This window comes from Citrus sinensis, chromosome 3 (assembly GCF_022201045.2).
Source record: "Citrus sinensis cultivar Valencia sweet orange chromosome 3, DVS_A1.0, whole genome shotgun sequence".
In the NCBI taxonomy this organism is placed as follows: Eukaryota; Viridiplantae; Streptophyta; class Magnoliopsida; order Sapindales; family Rutaceae; genus Citrus; species Citrus sinensis.
In genome coordinates, this window is record NC_068558.1 from 36,219,462 (window position 1) to 36,238,383 (window position 18,922).

The 18,922-nt window shown below is 33.5% G+C and overlaps 2 protein-coding genes across 2 annotated transcripts; both read right to left on the reverse strand.

Moving 5' to 3' along the window:
* Nucleotides 1-7,576: 7,576 nt before the first annotated feature.
* LOC127900806 (protein FAR1-RELATED SEQUENCE 1-like) lies at nt 7,577-8,853 on the reverse strand. The gene is made up of 4 exons (XM_052436041.1): nt 8,640-8,853; nt 7,989-8,545; nt 7,821-7,892; nt 7,577-7,738 (listed from the first exon to the last, which is right to left on the reverse strand). Exons 1-4 carry the CDS (start codon nt 8,851-8,853, stop codon nt 7,577-7,579), a joined length of 1,005 nt encoding a protein of 334 aa, XP_052292001.1.
* A 69-nt stretch (nt 8,854-8,922) lies between these two features.
* LOC127900807 (protein FAR1-RELATED SEQUENCE 5-like) lies at nt 8,923-10,131 on the reverse strand. Its single transcript, XM_052436042.1, has one exon. It carries the CDS (start codon nt 10,129-10,131, stop codon nt 8,923-8,925), a length of 1,209 nt encoding a protein of 402 aa, XP_052292002.1.
* Between the last annotated feature and the right edge of the window lie 8,791 nt (nt 10,132-18,922).

The following is an 18,922-nucleotide window of genomic DNA, read 5'->3' on the forward strand; positions in this document are numbered from 1 at the left end:
AGAAAACTGGATATGAAGCCTATCCTCGACCCATAGAGGGCGTTCAAGCCGTTTCTGGACGTAAAACCAGAGGAAGATGTGAGCCACAGTCGCAACTACCTGTAAATATCATTTTACTTTATTGTTATTTTATTTCACTATTGTCTTATTGTTTGCATTATTGTCTTTAATAATTTTATTACTGTTTGCTTTTTCCTTATTACTGTTTGTTTTTTCCTTTTTACTGTTTCCTTTTTGACTCGCGAGCCACGTGCTTTACGCGTTATTTGACATGGACATGTGACCTCATACACAACTATGACCCACTATCACCAAGACTCTTAAATGTGATTTTCTTTGTCAAGCACTCACAAATTGTTTTTGAGAAGTATCACAATGTCAGCTACTCCCAATAGACAATTCAAGAACATTTGTGTGCTTTCTGGATTTACATATGGCAAACATAAAGAGTTCGTTGAGGCAGCCATAGATCTTGGTCGACGTATAGCAGAGAGAAAATTACACTTGGTGTATGGAGGAGGTAACCGAGGATTATCAAAAATGGTCTCAGAAGCAGCTTTTATCAGAGGAAGTCAAGTGTTAGGCATCATCCCAAGAGTTCTAAAACCATTGGGCAGTTCGTCTGACTCATCAACTGGAGAAGAGTTAGTCGTCTCAGGTATGCAAGAAAGAATAACTGAAATGCTTAATCATGCTGATGCTTTTATTTTCCTTCCAGGAGATCTTGCAACACTAGAGGCACTTATCACGCTAGCATCTTGGGCCCATCTGCACATCCACCAAAAACCCATCGGTTTGTTAAATGTCAATAACTTTTATGATGGCTTTATCGCATTTCTTAACCATGCAATAAAAAACTATTTCATTCCCGCTAATGTGAAAAAACTCTTTATTTGTGCTCACACTGCTAATGAGCTACTTGATCTGTTACAAGCTTATAAACCGGAGCCAGACCCCTGGACCTTTGTGTTGGAGCGCCCAAATAATGATGGTAACAGTAGCCGCAGTAAGAAGTACAAATTAGATTTAACTCTCCGCTTGTAAATATTATTTTCTGTGTTGCACCACCCAGGTGATGTCTTCTAAACTCTACTTCTTTCCTTTCAAACATTGAGGACAATGTTTCGTTCTGGTTGGGGGGAGGGAATAGTCGACAATTGTGGAATTTTGGTTAAGTTTTTACTAATTTTTGTTGTAGAAACTAACTGTTGCTAACTTTTTGTGTCGAAGATGGCTGAATATGGAGTGTAGTGACTCTAGAAACGCATCTTCATCGTAAAAAAAAAAAAATTAAAAAACTAAAAAAAAAAAAATTTCAGACATTTTCTTTTTCTTTATTATATGTTTATGTTTATTTTTCTTCTTTTTAATTTCTCCTCTATCAATATACATTTTCCAACTTTTGAGTCGAAGATGGCTGAATATGGAGTGTAGTTCCTCTAGAAACGCATCTTCTTTAAAAAATAAAAAATAAAAAATTATTTTCGTTTTTTATCATTTTACGTGTAACTTTTCTAATTAGTTTTTATGCATCATTTTCACATTTCTGCATGCATATTTTCCTTTCATGTTTAGAATAGGTTGGGGGGTAGAATGTTGTTTAAAAAAAAAAAAATTTGTGTGATTTGTTTTAACATTGGGTGACATGATTAATTTTAAATTTTAGTATTTGTATTATCTTTGGTCTTAAGTGATGTTACATTATGTTTGCTACTCTACATGTTGATGTCGGAGACATATATGAGTTGCTTGAAGGAATGAACATGTCATAATAAGTACCAAGTGAGTTTTTGAGCCTATCATTTTTCTTGGAGAGTAACCCTTTTGCCCATTCTCTATACAGCTTAGCAGTTTATTATTTTATACACGATCTCTAAATTTCTTTTGAGTTAACCCTAAAAAAAAAAAATTTTAAAATAAAAAAAAAGAGAAAAAAAAATGTGTTGCTACATTAGGAGGCCCATCTAACTAGTAGACATGGATAATTATTTAGAGCCCTAAAAGACGATGGAAAGGCCATCTTTGATCCGTTTGAGCCTTTCTAGTCATCCCTTTTATTAAATATTCATAGTTACCCCTTTTGAGCCTTTAAAAAAAAAAACATTTTCTTTGTCAACTTATCATCTTGACCCACTCCGATTTGGAGTATTACCCGATATTTTATAAGTTCCATCACCTATTTATGTTTGAGAAAAATATAAATAATTATTTTGTTCAGTGAAGTTATGTAAAAACAAAAAAAACAAAAAAAAACAAAAACAAAAACAAAAGTTGTTGTTTCAAAAGAATAAAAATAAAAATAATAGGTGAAATCCACCTTGCAACTTCCAAAAAAAAAAAAATCTCTGCATTTTTCTCAAACATACACTTTATTTTCCTTATTTCCCTTCTTTGTTAACCATGTCTCTAGCCTACGTTACGTCCTAATAAAAGTCCTTCTTGATTTTAGGGAACTATAATTCGAAGTAGAAGCTAGTTATATGGGCTAAAGAGATGTAGTGATGCATAATTAAAAAAAAAAAAAGATAAATAAAGTGGTTGACTTACATTTTATTTGACTTGAGATCGTATTATTTCTAAGCTGAGGGCATATTTATTTCATCTTGGTGAGAGCATGTGATATCACTTCTTTATTATTTTCTCTCTCAATTACCATTCATTGGAGTGACTATTTTTATTGGGTTTAATTTATTTGTGAGAGTGTCACTACTTCCAGTGAGATTTTGGGGTTTGACATGTCATTCTTGAAAGTAGCTATAACAAAGTCTACTGGGCTAATTCATGTGGATGGTTGATGTGGGTGTGATGTTGCTTTAGACTGGAGATAATGCTTATACTTTTATTTGATTGCTATCATTAATCTGATTGAATAAACACGAGTGTTTCTAAAAAAAAAAATCATTTTGAATTTGAATTTTGTTTTCGCTTTATTTGCTAGGGACTAGCAATAAGCTGGTTGGGGGGTGTGTTGAGTGTTAGAAAATGTATATTTATAAAGGAGAAAACCGTCATTTTACATTTCAAGTCTTACTAACAATCCTTACTTTTATGTATTTAACCTTCTTGTGATTTAATTACATGTGTTTTATTTTAATTAAGTATTTTATGTATTTTAGGGGCATCATAGTCATTTCACAATAAACGAGAAATCAGATGGCAAAACGAACATCACTTTTGAACTCAGGACGGTCGAAAACCTTAGGAGGAGCATAAAAGGAAAAATGGCACTGTTCACATCATATCAGTGGACGAAAAATCTCGCGTACGGTGCATGCATCACACAGGATTATTTTCAACCAAACCGCGTTACTGTTCATCCGGGTCAAACCGCGTTACTGTTCAAAGTCGGGTCAAACCGTGTTACTGTTCATCCGCGTGGTCAAACCGTGGACTGTTGACTGATGACGTGGCGCAATCCTGAGCGTCCAAACTGTTTTGAATCCGATGGCCATGATTTACTCCATGTATCTATAAAAAGGGGGCCTCTCCCCCCTAATTTGATATCTCTGAATCCATTTTTGGGATCCATTTTCTGTAATTCCCTCTCCATCTTGTATTTTCTTTGTATTTTAATAAATTCTCATTTTGCCCCTAGTTCAATTATGAGTGGCTAATTTTCTTTCAAGCTTGGGTTGAAGGTGAAGTCTCAACATGTGTCATGGGCTTAATTTGGTAAATTTATTTTCTCTTCCCCTCTAGTTTTTGTGGATGTTTTGACTTCTCGTCGACAAATAATAATAATCTTGTCTAGATACCGCCTTGGTTACACCGGCTCTCTAGTATAAGGTTATTATTATTTGGCACGATAAGCCCTTAGCACCATATTGATTAGAGCGTGGTTCATGAGGTGTGGATTCCCCCCTCATGATTTAATTGGCATTAATACGGATTATTTAGCCCATGATGCATGTTGATACGGATCCAAATACCCAAGTACGTCATTTCAATAGAATTATCTTCAATTTATTCTCGCCATTGCAATTCCAATTTTAGAATTTATTCTCGCCATTTTGATTTAAGTTTTAGCATATACCAAATCATTTCCACCATAAATCCAACAACCCATTTACAAAATTAATTCTATACACAATTAAAATCCACCTCCTCGTGGGATCGACACTCGTCACCATAGATCTATATTACAATAGATTCGTGCGCTTGCGAGTACATTAAAATTTGCACAACAAAACCCTTCAAAGCGCCTGGCATTGATGGCTTCCTTGCTGGCTTCTACCAATCCCAGTGGCATATAGTTGGGGAGTCGTTTAGTTCTGGCATAAAGGATATTTTCAAATCCCACAGTGTTCCTAGTGAAGTAAATAAAACTCTCCTTGTACTCATTCCAAAGTCCGAGCATCCCACTTCTTTTAAGATGTATCGCCCTATCAGCCTTTGCACCGTTTTTTATAAAACAGTGACTAAGATTATCGTCAACAGATTGCAAGCTATACTCCCTGATCTAATTGGCCCCCATCAGACAAGCTTTGTCCCTGCCCGACATATCACTGAAAACATTATCATTGCTCAAGAAGTGGTCCATTCCATGCGACGGAAAATGGGGAAAAAAGGTTTCATGGCTATTAAAGTAGATCTGGAAAAAGCCTATGATAGGTTGAGTTGGAATTTTATCTACGAAACCTTAACGGAGTTAGCCTTGCCTCTGGATCTTATTCGATTAATAATGGAGTGTATTACTTCTACTAGTATGAACATTTTATGGCATGGTGAATTAACGGATGACTTCTTCCCCAGTAGAGGTGTAAGACAAGGTGATCCTTTGTCTCCCTATATTTTTGTTTTATGTATTGAAAGACTGAGTCACGGGATTTATCAATCAATTAAACAAGATCACTGGAAGCCTATCCGCTTATCTCGGCTGGGTACTCCTTTAAGCCATCTTTTTTTCGCGGATGATCTTTTTCTCTTTGCCGAGGCTACCAGTGGGCAAGCTCAGTACATCAACTCAGTCCTAGATGGTTTTTGCTTAAGCTCGGGTGCAAAGGTTAATCAATCTAAGTCTCATGTTTATTTTTCTAAAAATGTCCCAGCTGCTGTAGCCAACAGACTAGGGCGTGAGTTGGGGTATACAGTCACAAAGGATTTGGGCAAATACTTGGGCATGCCTTTGCTGCACAGTCGTGTGTCTAAGCATACCTATCAAGGGATTTTAGATAAAATGGACCAAAAGCTCTCGGGTTGGACAGCCTCTCAGCTCTCTCTGGCAGGACGCATCACTCTCACCCAATTCGTTCTCCAAGCAGTTCCTATTTATGCTATGCAGACAACAAACTTGCCGGGTAGCATTAAGACTAAAATTGATCAAATTTGTAGACGATTCTTATGGAGTGGGACTGATGAACTTCGGAAATTGAGCTTAATTAGCTGGCACAACATTTGTCAACCAAAAATGGCAGGTGGTCTCGGGTTTAAAAGATTGGATATCATGAATGCAGCGTTGCTGTTGAAGGTTGCTTGGCACTTAATCACTGAGCCTGACAAACTTTGTGTTCAAGTGCTGTCCACAAAACATGGAGTTCCTCCATCAAATATTCCTCATGCTCTACATACTAGGTACGGATCCCATTTGTGGAAATCGGTGGGTCGAGTTTGGGATTATGCTAAGCATGGATTACGTTGGAATGTTGGTAATGGATTGAAAGTCAAGTTTTGGTGGGACTGTTGGGCAACCACGCCTCATCCTCTTGCGGAGTTAGTCTTACAGCCGATACCCGCAGACCTTTGCGACTTGTATGTTGCCGATTTTATTTCTGCAGATGGTTCTTGGAATTGGCCAAAGTTTAGTCATATTTTACCCCACCATGCAGTGATGAAAATTGCTTCAATCCACCCCCCGTCAGCTTGCAAGGGTATTAATCAAGTTTACTGGGCAGCTTCTCCACAAGGAAATTTTACGGTTAAATCAGCATATAATCTGTTGGATCATGCTCGTGTGCAGGAAAGGGACACTTACTGGAGGTTAGCTTGGTCTTGGAAGGGCCCGCAGAGTATCAAGATATTTATTTGGTTGGTGCTTCACAATAGGTTAAAGACTCGGGCAGAGCTAGCATCCCGACACTTAAACATTAATGCATCTTGTGAAAGGTGTGGTGCTGGTATAGAAAATACGGTTCATGTGCTCCGTGATTGCCCTTATTCAAGAGCAGTTTGGTTAAGGCTTCTTCGAGGAAATAACCAGCGACAGTTTTTCGAGACTAACCTTGCAGACTGGATGGACGAGAACTTGCAATCTCAGAACACTTCCCGAAGTAATCAACTTTGGCGAGTCACTTTCGGTGTTACTATCTGGCGGCTTTGGTTCTGGCGTAATAGATTTATTTTTACCAAAGAATATTGGGAGAGCAATAATATAGCTATGGATATAAAAGTCAGGGCAGCTGAAATTCAAAGATGTAATTCGGGCCTCATTGCTGAGAGCAAGAACCGTATTGAAAAATGGATTCGCTGGACTGCTCCTACTTGGCCTTGGGTTAAGCTAAATACTGACGGTACCATGAAACCTTCAGGCCATGCTGGAGCTGGTGGTCTCATTCGCGACTACAGAGGTGTTTGGCAGATTGGGTATAGTGTGAACTTAGGCATTTGTTCAGTAACATCTGCTGAACTGTGGGGCTTATTTCATGGTTTACCTATAGCTTGGCTATATGGCTTTCGTCAGGTGATAGTGGAAGTGGACAGCAAGTGTATCCTGCAATTAGTCTCTAATTCAAGCCCCATCATCAATAAGCATCTTTCTCTAATCCAAGCCATCCAAGAGCTTATTCGCCGTGATTGGTTAATTCAAATGCACCATATCTATCGAGAAGCAAATGCAGCAGCAGATTTTCTTGCTACTTATAGCCTATCTTTTCCTTTAGGTCTAAATTGTTTTCAGTCTATTCCTTTAAATATGCTTAACATCTTAAATAATAATGTCTCTGGGGTTGCACACTCCCGTTTAGTGTTGCCTTAGCTCTTTTTAGAGCCCTTTAGTAATCAAAAAAAAAAAGTATTATTTTTAAGTTGTTTCAAGTTAAAGACTTGTAGACATATGTAATAGCATTTTCATGTTAAATATAAGTTTCCGAGTAGTTTGACTCTTTGGATTTAATTCATAGTATTATGAAATTATAATTTGGCCCCAAAAATTATTCTCAAAATTATACTATGGCCCAAATCATTCTAATATTTTCCAAATTAATCTAATTCTAAACTTTTGAAAATAAACTTATTAATTCATAGTATTATAAAATTATAATTTGGCCCCAAAAATTATTCTCAAAATTATACTATGGCCCAAATCATTCTAATATTTTCCAAATTAATCCATTTCTAGACTTTTGAAAATAAACTTATTAATTCATAGTATTATAAAATTATAATTTGGCCCCAAAAATTATTCTCAAAATTATACTATGGCCCAAATCATTCTAATATTTTCCAAATTAATCCATTTCTAGAATTTTGAAAATAGACTTATGAACTCCATAATTTAAAAAATGTCGAAATACACATACACCAAATTACATTAGTTCATTAGTTGAATAATACATAAAACATAAGCATAAGCTAACTTCGATTACATGCTTGGTTCATTAGTTGAAAACTCCCCTTGATTGGCCTCCTCGAAATTTTGTTGCGGTGCATGTTGCAAGTGTACATGATGAGCTGGACCGTAATTCATCCAATACTGATAGTAAGGGGGGGAAAATGCATGTTGTGGGGGTGCTTGTTGTGGTTGCTATTGTACCAAAAAAAAAAGTTAAACACAAATTATCAAACATATGACAATGAAAGGAAATAGCAAATAAAAAAAATATTACCATAGCCATATTGCTCTCTTGTGTTGGGATTGTAGTGGCCACCTGAGAAGATAAATCATGTATCTCCGCGTCCTAGGAGTGCAGTCAACACACATTTAAAGTATATATTAAATTAATTTAAAATGAATGTATTAAAGTATTAAATTAATCTAAAGTATATACAATTACCTCTATAGTTGTGTTTATCGAAACGTTGTTCGATTTCTGTTTTGGCCGCTTAAATTGCTTTTGCTTTCTTTGACTAGGTGGACGACTTTTACGCTGACTTACCACTGGATCTTGTATGTTACTACTGGATCCACCATCAATGGTTGTATCGTCGCCGTCACATCGAACATTTAAAGAAACATCCTTCATAGCTTTCTCAATCCAACCCATAATGTTTTTATGGCTTTCTTCATTTTTGGAAGCTACCTCAGCAACATCATAAAAAGCAGTGCATTCCTCTCTATATCGCTGATGTTCAATGCTCGAACTCCGTGCATCATAACTGACTTTGACTTTACTAGAGAACCTCCACACATCTTTCCTCCATCTTCGTAAGATATACTTTTCAGGCAGTAATTGCACACGGTTACGTGACAACACTGCGATAGCGTGTTTGCAAAGAATGCCCTTGTATTCAAACATTGAGCACACACAACGAATTTCACCTTCATCTTTTTCAAAAATGACTCTAAAAGTCTTTTCTCTACTCTTTTCATCGTTTTCAATAACTTCATATTCTGACCCCCCACAACTGAAAACCTCACAATATATCTTATTCACCAGCTCCTGCTGAAATTCCTAAAACTTGGAAATAGTGTATACTTCTTCAACTTGCTTTTCCATGGCAAAACTGGTACGGCATGGCAAAACTGGTACGGAATGGCAACCGTTGGCTAAAACTTCGTGCATCTGCTTGCCATTCTTTCTCAATTTTACTTTCCATTGCTTTCTCATATTTCTCCACAAATTGCTTCAAAGTTGTCTTTGAGTTAACATACCCATCAAAGAAAGCATTCATACTCTCACTACGTTGAGTGGTTGACATTCCAGCCCAAAAAGTAGTTTTCACGAATGCTGGAACCCAACGATTTCTTTCCTCATACAAATCATTCAATCACTGATTATTTCTAAGATCATATTTATCTAACATGTCATGCCAAGCTTCCTCGAATTCAACAGGAGTATGTAAGTCATAAACAACAGAAAGTAATAAAACTCTAATGGCATGATATTCTGCATACCTTCCCAACTTCTCAGGCATCTTTTTCAATATATGCCACAAACACCATCGATGCTTAGTGTCTGGAAAAACAATCTGAATTGCCTTTTTCATCGCTTTATCTTGATCTGTAATGATTCCAAGGGGAGGACACCAAGACATACATGATAGCCATGTGTCAAATAACCACGTAAATGTTTCCGTGTCCTCATGCGAAATCAACCCACATCCTAACAAAATTGATTGACCATGATGATTAACTCCTACAAAAGGAGCAAATGGCATGTCATACTTGTTTGTTAGGTATGTGGTATCAAATGTGACAACATCCCCAAAGTCCTTATAGGCTGCCCTGCTCCTTGGATCTGCCCAAAATACATTTTTTAACCGACACTCCTCATCTAGGTCAATACTGAAGTAAAACCCATCATTTTCTGTTTGCATTTTCTGAAAAAACCTCTGAATTGCAATAGCATCCCCTTCTCCGAGTCTTAATCGCCTCACTTTGTCAACATGATTTCTAGCATCTCTTTCTAAAAATGACACATTTTCAAAGTCACCAGCCTCGACAACAATCGACTTAAAACTTTGAGCCATTTTAATTCCAGCTTCTTCATTTATTTCAAGCTGCTTTTTAACAAAAGGACTAATGAAACGGTTGCATCGATAATACCTACTCTTGCTCGGACTCACGGCATGGTTGTGTTCAAGGATCAAATTTCCAATTACCCATTTTCCACTAACAATATCCAAACGTCCTCCAATTTTAGCATTGCATCCAATCTTTTGGTTTGGTTGAAGCTGCAAAACATTAGTGGCTTTGGCTTTTGACTTGCCGTTTCTCCCACAAGTAAACGTCACGTATCTCAAACTCCCATCATCCCCTTTTCTACAAGATCTCCGCATCACGGGAAACCCCTCTTGTAGGCCATAAGTTTTATAATATTCAAACATTTCATCAGGACTATCAAAAGACATCCCAACCGTAGGCGCAACAACATTTTCCACCACCAATTCCTCATTGTTTTCTTCCAAATCAGCCCCCTGTAAATCCTGCAATTCCCCAACTTCATCAACCTCCTCCACTTGTTCGAAATTATCCATTAACTGCTGCAAATTAAAATAATTCAATATCTTATTAGTTATTTATCGTAAATTCATTAAATTTAAAAACAAAATTTCAAAAGAAAAATGAAACAACTCAGATGGTAATTACATCTTCTCACATTGCTTTTTCTGTAGCCCCTGTATTAATTGCAGATGAAGAAACACAATAATATGATCAACTAGTCTTGAAATAAATTGAGCCATGTATGTAGAAACTCAAATCGATTGATACTGATCATAATTCCTTTCTTCAGAACAATAATATTAATTCTCTTGCCTTTAACAAAACAATTCCATTATACCCAATTTAATTACAAACATAATTATAAAAAAGCAGAGCCCAGGTCATTGCTCTACCTCCCTTCGTTCACAATTTTTTAAATTGATTTTGAATCCTACGAAGCTACAACCCAATTTAATAAACAACATCATTTCTACATTAAAAATAGATTAACATCACCATCAATTTAGCTTCAAACAACTCTGTTTTTTTTTTCTTAGTGATGCTAACAGCTAATGTATGGAAACTGTTACAATGTTACTGAAGAAATAAATTCAAGAAAATGAGAACTGAAGAAATAAATTCAATGTTACAATGTTATAATGTTGTAAAAACGCAAAGAAAAATTTAAAATAAAATTAAAAAACAAAATGCTACAAAGAAGACAGTACCGAAAAAAAAAATTCAAGCTTCCAAAATTCAAGCTTTCAGGCACAATGTTAATCTTCCTCTGCCGAAACTAATATTGCCGAAACTCAGCCGAAACCAATCTTGCTGCTGTTGGTCTTGTTCTTCACTAAATGCAAGGGCTGTGGATCTCGTTCAGCTTAATTAGTAGATGTCGAAACTAATCATGCCGAAACCAATCTTGCTCGTAGCCGAAACTCACCCGAAACTCAGCTGTTGTTGGTCTTGTTCTTCACTAAATGCAAGGGCTGTGGATCTCGTTCAGCTTAAGATGAAGAGGATGGAGCAAGGGCTGTGCAAGGGCTTTGGTCTTGTTCTTCACTAAATGCAAGGGCTGTGGATCTCGTTCAGCTGCTGTTGCAAGGGCTGTGGATCTCGTTCAGCTGCTGTTGGTCTTGTTCTTCACTAAATGCAAGGGTTGTGGATCTCGTTCAGCTTAAGACGAAGAAACAAAAAAGAAATGAAGAAAGGATGGAAGAAACGAAAGAAATGAAGAAAGGCTGGAAGAAATGAAAAAGAAAAAAATAAAGAAAACGACGCAAATAAGAAACCGCAAAGCAAAAAAAAAATTTAAAAACAAAACGACGACGTTTTGTATTTTTTGGGGTTTGACCCGGGGCAAACATCAGCACTCACTATTTATTGGAGTGCAGGCTGCCATTCCCTTAATTAACTTTTTTGATCAGCCTAATATTTTTCACATGACTAGATTTGAAAGGACACTTTCTTGGCTAATATTAGTTCTTGGACTGGGGATGCATAAGCGTCGTTGAGCTCTCTTTTATGGAGACCGGAGACCAGCTCACAATTGTTGAATTGCCACGTGCTGGTCAATTATTAAAAAGTTTCCAAAAAGAAGTTGCCAATTTTCTCCGCTTTTTCGGAAAAGGTCAGATTTACTTTTACTTCTCTCACCTTGCCAAAGCTTATGTTGTAAATAATGTAACAAATAGTCAATAAATATAGGTGTTGATTTTAATATTTTTTAATTTAATGGATAAAAATAATTTTATCGTAAAACGAAGTACATGTGTAATTATAATTTATAGAAAATTTCACTTCTAATCATATATTTACTTATTTTTTTAAATAAGTCTTCATTAATTTTTTTATAATTAATTGATTTTCTCATCCATCTCTTCTATAATTATTTTTCAAACTTTATAAAGTTTTTACTATATTTTTATAAATATTTAAATTATTATTATATTCATAAAAATCCACAAATTCTGACGTACATTTATAATTTATTATCTCTCTTGAGACATAAACTAAAATTTTCTTCTAACACACACATGCGCACATACACACATTCAATCTATTTTTCATCCTAAAATACATACCATCAGTGCTGTCACATAAATTTTTTTAATTTAAATTTAGTATCCTAAATTATAAGAGATATTATATGTGATAAATATCTTATATATCTAATGAATTATTAAAAGGGTGATGATACAGCCACAAACTCTTATACAAACTGATGTGACATTAATTCATTAGTTGAATGAAAATATAAAATAATATAAATAAATCATGTGGGTTAAAAAATATTTAATTCAACTAATGAATTAACATCACATCAGTTTATACAAAATAAGTTTGTACAAGAATTTGTGGCTATATCATTACTCTTATTAAAAAGATGTTATAGTAAATAAATTACTAGAACCTCTAACGAAAGATTTCAACCCTTTGATTTGATAAATGATTCAAACATGTGGAGAAAAAATTACTAGAAAAAAATTTAACTTTGTATTCAGAGGAGGTGGTATTGCCACGCTCTAATATTCTCACTACTTCATTTTATAATCCTATATGGTATATAGATTATATCCATTCTATTATATGCATAACATGGGCGATATTCTTTTTGCTGATTCATATTTTGTGATTAGGTTTGGATTGGAAGAGGTAATATGCAAGCCTTTCCATGGTTTCAACGATTCTTTACTTCTTTCACCACTAGCAATGGCAAATATAGAAAAATAATTTATCGAGAGCTAAATTACATAACGACAAGATGTAAAAATTAAAATTTTTGTGAGTTTATATGTTTATGGGGGTTATTTATATTGATATAATGGGAAATAAATTGTATAATAATAAAATAACATGTATAGGTTATTGTAACATTCTATTTTTTCAATTAGTTTGTGGGTTTTAATAATTTTTAAAGTTAAAATATAAAAATCTTATGGATTTATGAGTCTATGTAGGCTATTTTTATAGATTTATGGAGCGTTATTTTAATAGATTTAAAAGGAACTAATTAAAAACCTAAGTAATTTTTTCTTCAATTTTTATAATTTATTTTCTCCACCTAGTACTTAAGCCCCTACTAGTCATGAGCTGGATTTGGCCCTACCTCTAGGTTCTAGCACACTATTTATGACTTGTTGAAGGTATAGACTAACATTGATCCTTACTTTTGTGACTATTTTGATATATAGATCTAAGGCTAAGTAATTCAAATCTTGGTTGGTTTTGCCACAATCCACAGGCACAGAAAAGGTCATAAGCAGTTCTTTAGAATTATGATGTGTCCATATTATGGTTCATCCCTTTTTATCTGTATCACCAGTCACCACTCTATTTTTCATTGATATAATCACTAACAGTTGACTTGCATGGGAATTAGCCTCAGTTATCCTTTTCTTTTTCTCCCAATATCTCATTACAAATTCTAAACGAGTCTAATCAAGTCAAATTTATCTTTGCCGGTTACCAAAATTATATATTCAAGTTAGGGGTTCTAATTAGCACACTATTAATTTGGTCTAGAATTGGCTATTACAATAAATTGTTTAACGGTCACAAACTGTTTTTGCCCCTTGCCACTTTCCCAAGTTTTATTTTGCTGTCTTTTTGTCCTTTAACAGGTCAAAAAGAAGGGAAATTTTCACCATTAATTTTGTTTGCTTTTCGGCTGCATCATTAGCTCAGCATTTAGCTCCAAGATCTAACTATATGATTAGAGTCGAGAAAGCCCTTTTTGATCCTTGATGTAATGAAATTTGTGTCATTGTCCTATTGCCTCGAAAATATAATTCTAAGAGTGTTAGCCCTAATGCCGACATTTTGAAATAGACAATTTTCTCATAAACATTTGATCAGCTTTTCAATGAGAGGAAGGATCAAGTGTTTAAATATTTTGGGAACCGCCTGCCAGCAATGGTGTGAATGAGTTGTCAACGAACCATTTGGAGAGGTCAAGGTTGGCACTTGAGGGAAGTGCAGTTAAAACGAAGGTGTTTGATGGAAACACAAAAATGTTCGATAAAATTTCCCAAAGAGCTGTGGTTTGGCCGGAAAGCTGAAGTTCAAATATTATGCTCGAGAATCGGAGATGAACGGCCAAAATAGAAGCATTCCAAAAGTTTTACAAACTACAAAGGATAACCTTGATGCCTAGGATCAATGGCATCACAAAATCGATGGATGTGAATCACGTGATGAATTCAATGTTAAGATTGCACCGGTTTGTTCTTTGGGCTTCAATTTCTTGCCTGTGGCGATTCATCGTCATTCACCTCTCATAAATCCGTGTTTCAAGGTTCTTGATTCTAGCTCTCCCCTTCTTTCTTTTTTCTAGAGCTGGAGTTGCACCTTTTCAAATATTTACACAAGCTTCTGCTTATATTAAAGTTCGGTAAAGGATGCAATTGAGACCCCAAATGTTACGTGTTGACTATTATAATTCTAATGCAAGCATTTTTATGTTCATTTCAGTCTGACGATGTGGTAAATTGCTATTAAACTTTTTTATGCCACATCTGTGGTATGTGTTATTGATCTTGAAATATGACATCACCATTTCAAGTAAACATTACATTTTTTTTAGATTAATGATGTACATCTTTTATGAGGGCCTCCTAGACAAACGAATTGGATTTGTTATATATTAGTAAATTATTAATTCTGTAGTTTTTTTTAATGCATTATTAATTCTGTAGTTAGTGGACTTTACATCAATTTGATGCTTATGCCAGTAGTTGACACAAGCCTAGGCATAACTCGCTTTTTAAATCTTAATTAAGGTGGCGTTTGGTTTTTTAATTTAATGACTTAAAGTGACTTAACTTAATTAATTAAGTTAATTAGAGGTATTTGTTTTTATAACTTAATGAGACTTTTTAGATAATTTTGACTTAATAAAACAAGCCAATTTTTTTGGCTTTTTACTTAATGGAGAAATTTGAATTAAGTCAATTACTTACTAATGTAAAAAATATCCATGTTTTATAATTTATTTTTCATGTCTATCCTAAAACTCACCCATAGACATTTACCCTACATAAAAATATCACTGTTTTTTATTTCTTATATAATATACGATAAAATTTAAAATTTATGGTATTTTATATATTAAAATTCCAAAATAATTATATATTCACTTGAATATAGTTTTACTTATAAATGTTAAAATATTGTGGTATTTAATATATTATTTATTTGACATTCAAATTTAATAAAGATACAAATTTAAAAGTACATATTTTCAGCTTTTTCAGTTGAAAAAAGCAAACAACTTAATACTTATTTTTCGAGATTCAGACGAAAAAACAAACATATTATTCAGATTCAGACATTCAGATCTATTCAAAATTCAGACTAATTCAGGTCTATTCATATTTCAGACAAAAAAACAAACGCCACCTAAGTCGTCTACGTGAAGCATTTGGAGAGGAATGTTGTTGAGCTTGATGTTTTATGCTCCACAAAAAAAAAGTATTTGATTATTTGAACAAAGTTGATTTAAATTCAATATTCTTTTAGTTAATTATTAAACTTGGAGCTTAACAAATAAAAACACGCATAGAAGGAAAAGATAAGTCAAACTTACACAGACGGGCTTCGGCTTCACGACACAGAAGGGGGGAAAAAAGAATCTTCAAAAGGAACAACTTGGATTTTCGGCCCAATTATCTAATAGCCTAATGCGGCATTAGTGGCCCATTGTGGTTATTTTGGTCAGAGTGGAAGTGAGAATCCTGAGATTACGAGTGTGGAGTAGGAGTGGGAGTAGGATGTTTACTTAGACTAAATGAAAATATGGATTGTCAATCAGAATCTCAATTATTTGTTTACTTTTTCTTGGATTGGGAGTAAATTATTTTAAATTATAATTTTATCCTTACGTAAAGAATTATAATTTGTAATTAAAAAATTAATAAAAAATATATTTGGAAAATAAAATAAATATTTTATTTTATTTATAAATTAATAATAATTAATAATATTCTTAATTATGTAAATCATAATTTTTTATTAATTTAAATTTAAATTATGTGAATAAAAATTATTAATAATAACAACACAAATGAAACATTATTATTGATAATATAGTACAAAATTAATATTTTCTTAAAATAAAACATTTATTATTATTAATTAATTAATTAATATTTATTAAAATTAATGTTTAATATTATTAATTTAAATATAATATTTATTTATTTTTATTTTATTAAATTTAATAAAATAAATATGTTATAATTATTTTTTTTAATAAATATGATATTATTTATTTTTATTAAATTTTATTTATTTATTTTAATTATGAGGGTAAAAATGAAAGAGGGGGGAGTGGATTCCCACTCCCACCTCCCTCCATGGGAGTGTGAATCCCATTCCCCCTTTAAAAATGGTAAGTAAATATTAGAGTGAGAGGAATGTACACTCCACACTCCCACTCCAGAAAGTAAACACTGCCACTTTTAATGGTTGACGATTGATTTCTAATTTCTAACTCTAATGCATGAATTTATGTAACATTAATATTGGAAAATTTTCTTTTACTTGTTCTCTATGGACCAATTCATCTTACTTCCCTAGCCATGGTTTGGTTAAATGATGCTATTATAAATAAATTATGACATCACACAATCAAGGTACATGTTGTATTCAGCAATAAGACAACGTGACAGCAACAAACCTTAATTGTCAACTGTACGGTAAAAATGAGAGCCTTGATCAAACTATATTCTTTTAACCATAATCTTTTTCTTTATTATTATTATTATTAACTTGTTCAAATATTGTTCCAGCTATGATCAAATTTTGCAACGTCCAGTGTTTCCAGTATTGCTATAATACGTTTATTAAATTATACTTATGCCACTTTCAAATTGATGAAATATTTTGGTTTTACGAATACATTTTTAAAATTATTATATATACATTTTTGTATATATATTTTTGTATATGTTTTTACATTCTAGTAGAAAATAATTTAGTCCAACCTATGTTAGAATGTCGAATAAAAAGCTGAAAAATCCTAAAAATAATATAATTGGATCTTGAAAAACTAATAAAACGTTAATTTATTGATTACTTAATAACTTTTTTTAATAAAATTTTGTTTGAAGTTACTAATTTATGAAATTATTAAGATTTATGCAGTAAATGAATCTTGAATGAAATTACAAGGGCTTTTCTATAATGTTATGTTTACTTACTTTAAATAATTAATTAGAATCTTCACGGATGTGGTATTTTATTTGTCATCTATTGGTTGGATTGTAAAAATCACAAGTTAATGATTAATCATGAAATCAATTAATACTGTGAACATGACAGTAAATGATTGACAATAATTAATAATAATAATAATAATTTTTGAATAAATAATCACCATAATTAAAATATAAAATAATAATTATGACAATAATTCATTAAGTATTTTTTTTAGTAATTTGTTACAATCTAACTTATTCCGATTTCGATTCGAAGATAAAGTAAACACATTTATGGCAATCCAACTCATTCCGATTTCGATTTTTACAGTATAAGTAAATAACTTATTCTTATTCTCATTATCTATTCCCATTTCTGCCCATTCTGACTCCAACTTATTCTGATTCTAGTTTAGTAAACCCAACATTAATATGATACGTTTTGAGAGTATCTTACACATTTCATTTCTAAAATTAAAAAATTAATTTTAACACATTCCTTAATCTTGCTAAACTATATCTACAAGCTATTTATAACATTTAAAATTAATATAAATTAGTTAATGAGAATTATGTCTTAATTATACCATTTATTTTCCAAAATTAATTATATAGTTATTAACCATGTTCAAAACTTAAAATATTGTACCTAGTAATAGGGGTGGGCAAATCGAGTTTCGGTTCGGGTTGTTCGGGTTTCAGTTTTGGTTTCAACCCGTTCGGGTTGGAGAATTGAACCCAATTGGGTTGAAAATGCCAACTTGAACCAAACTGAACCGAATTTAATTCAGTTCGGTTCGGTTCGGTTCGGTTCGGGTTGGCAATTCGGATCGGATTGGGTTGAAAATTCAAGTTAAAATTTCAGTTCGGGTTAATTCGGGTTAGTTTGGGTTAAAATAATTCAGGTTAGAATGGGTTGAAACAATTAAATCTAAAAATTCTAACAACAACCACTTAAAATCCAAAAATCTCAATTCCAAACATCCTTAATAACAAATATCAATTACAAATCATCCTTAATAACATTCCAACAATTTAAAACTCTCAATTCCAAATATTCCAAACATCCTTAAGGAACAATTTAATCAAAAAATTATAACAACCACTTAAAATCCAAAAATCTCAATTCCAAACATCCTTAATAACAAATATCAACTACAAACATCCATCAGCTGCAAGCAAGTCAGCAAGTTACAGTGTCAGCAAAGTGAGACAAACCTTGATCTCGGAGCAGCTACAGCGTCGGCAGATCGAGACTGTGCTGGGCTGAGTGGGAGTGGGCTGCGGTGAATGGCTTATGTCTGTTCGAGTTAGACGGGTCTGCTGGCTGCTGTTGTCGTCGTGGGCCACGAAACTCAGAAAGTGAGAAGAAGGAGCAAGGAGGGGGAGGGAGTGAGACGATGACGGTGAGAGACTGAGAGACGAGAGTTAGATAATTAGTTGTTTAGGGATTTTTTTTGTTTAATGTATATATTTTTTAATTTTAAAAAGCTGAATCTTAAAAAAAAAAGCTTCAACTTGAACGGGTTGAAAAATCGGTTCAGGTTCAACCCGAACTGAATTTTAACCCGAACAGGTTGAAGCTTTGAATTCGTTCGGGTTTCACTGGTTAACCTTAACCGAACGCCCATCCCTACCTAGT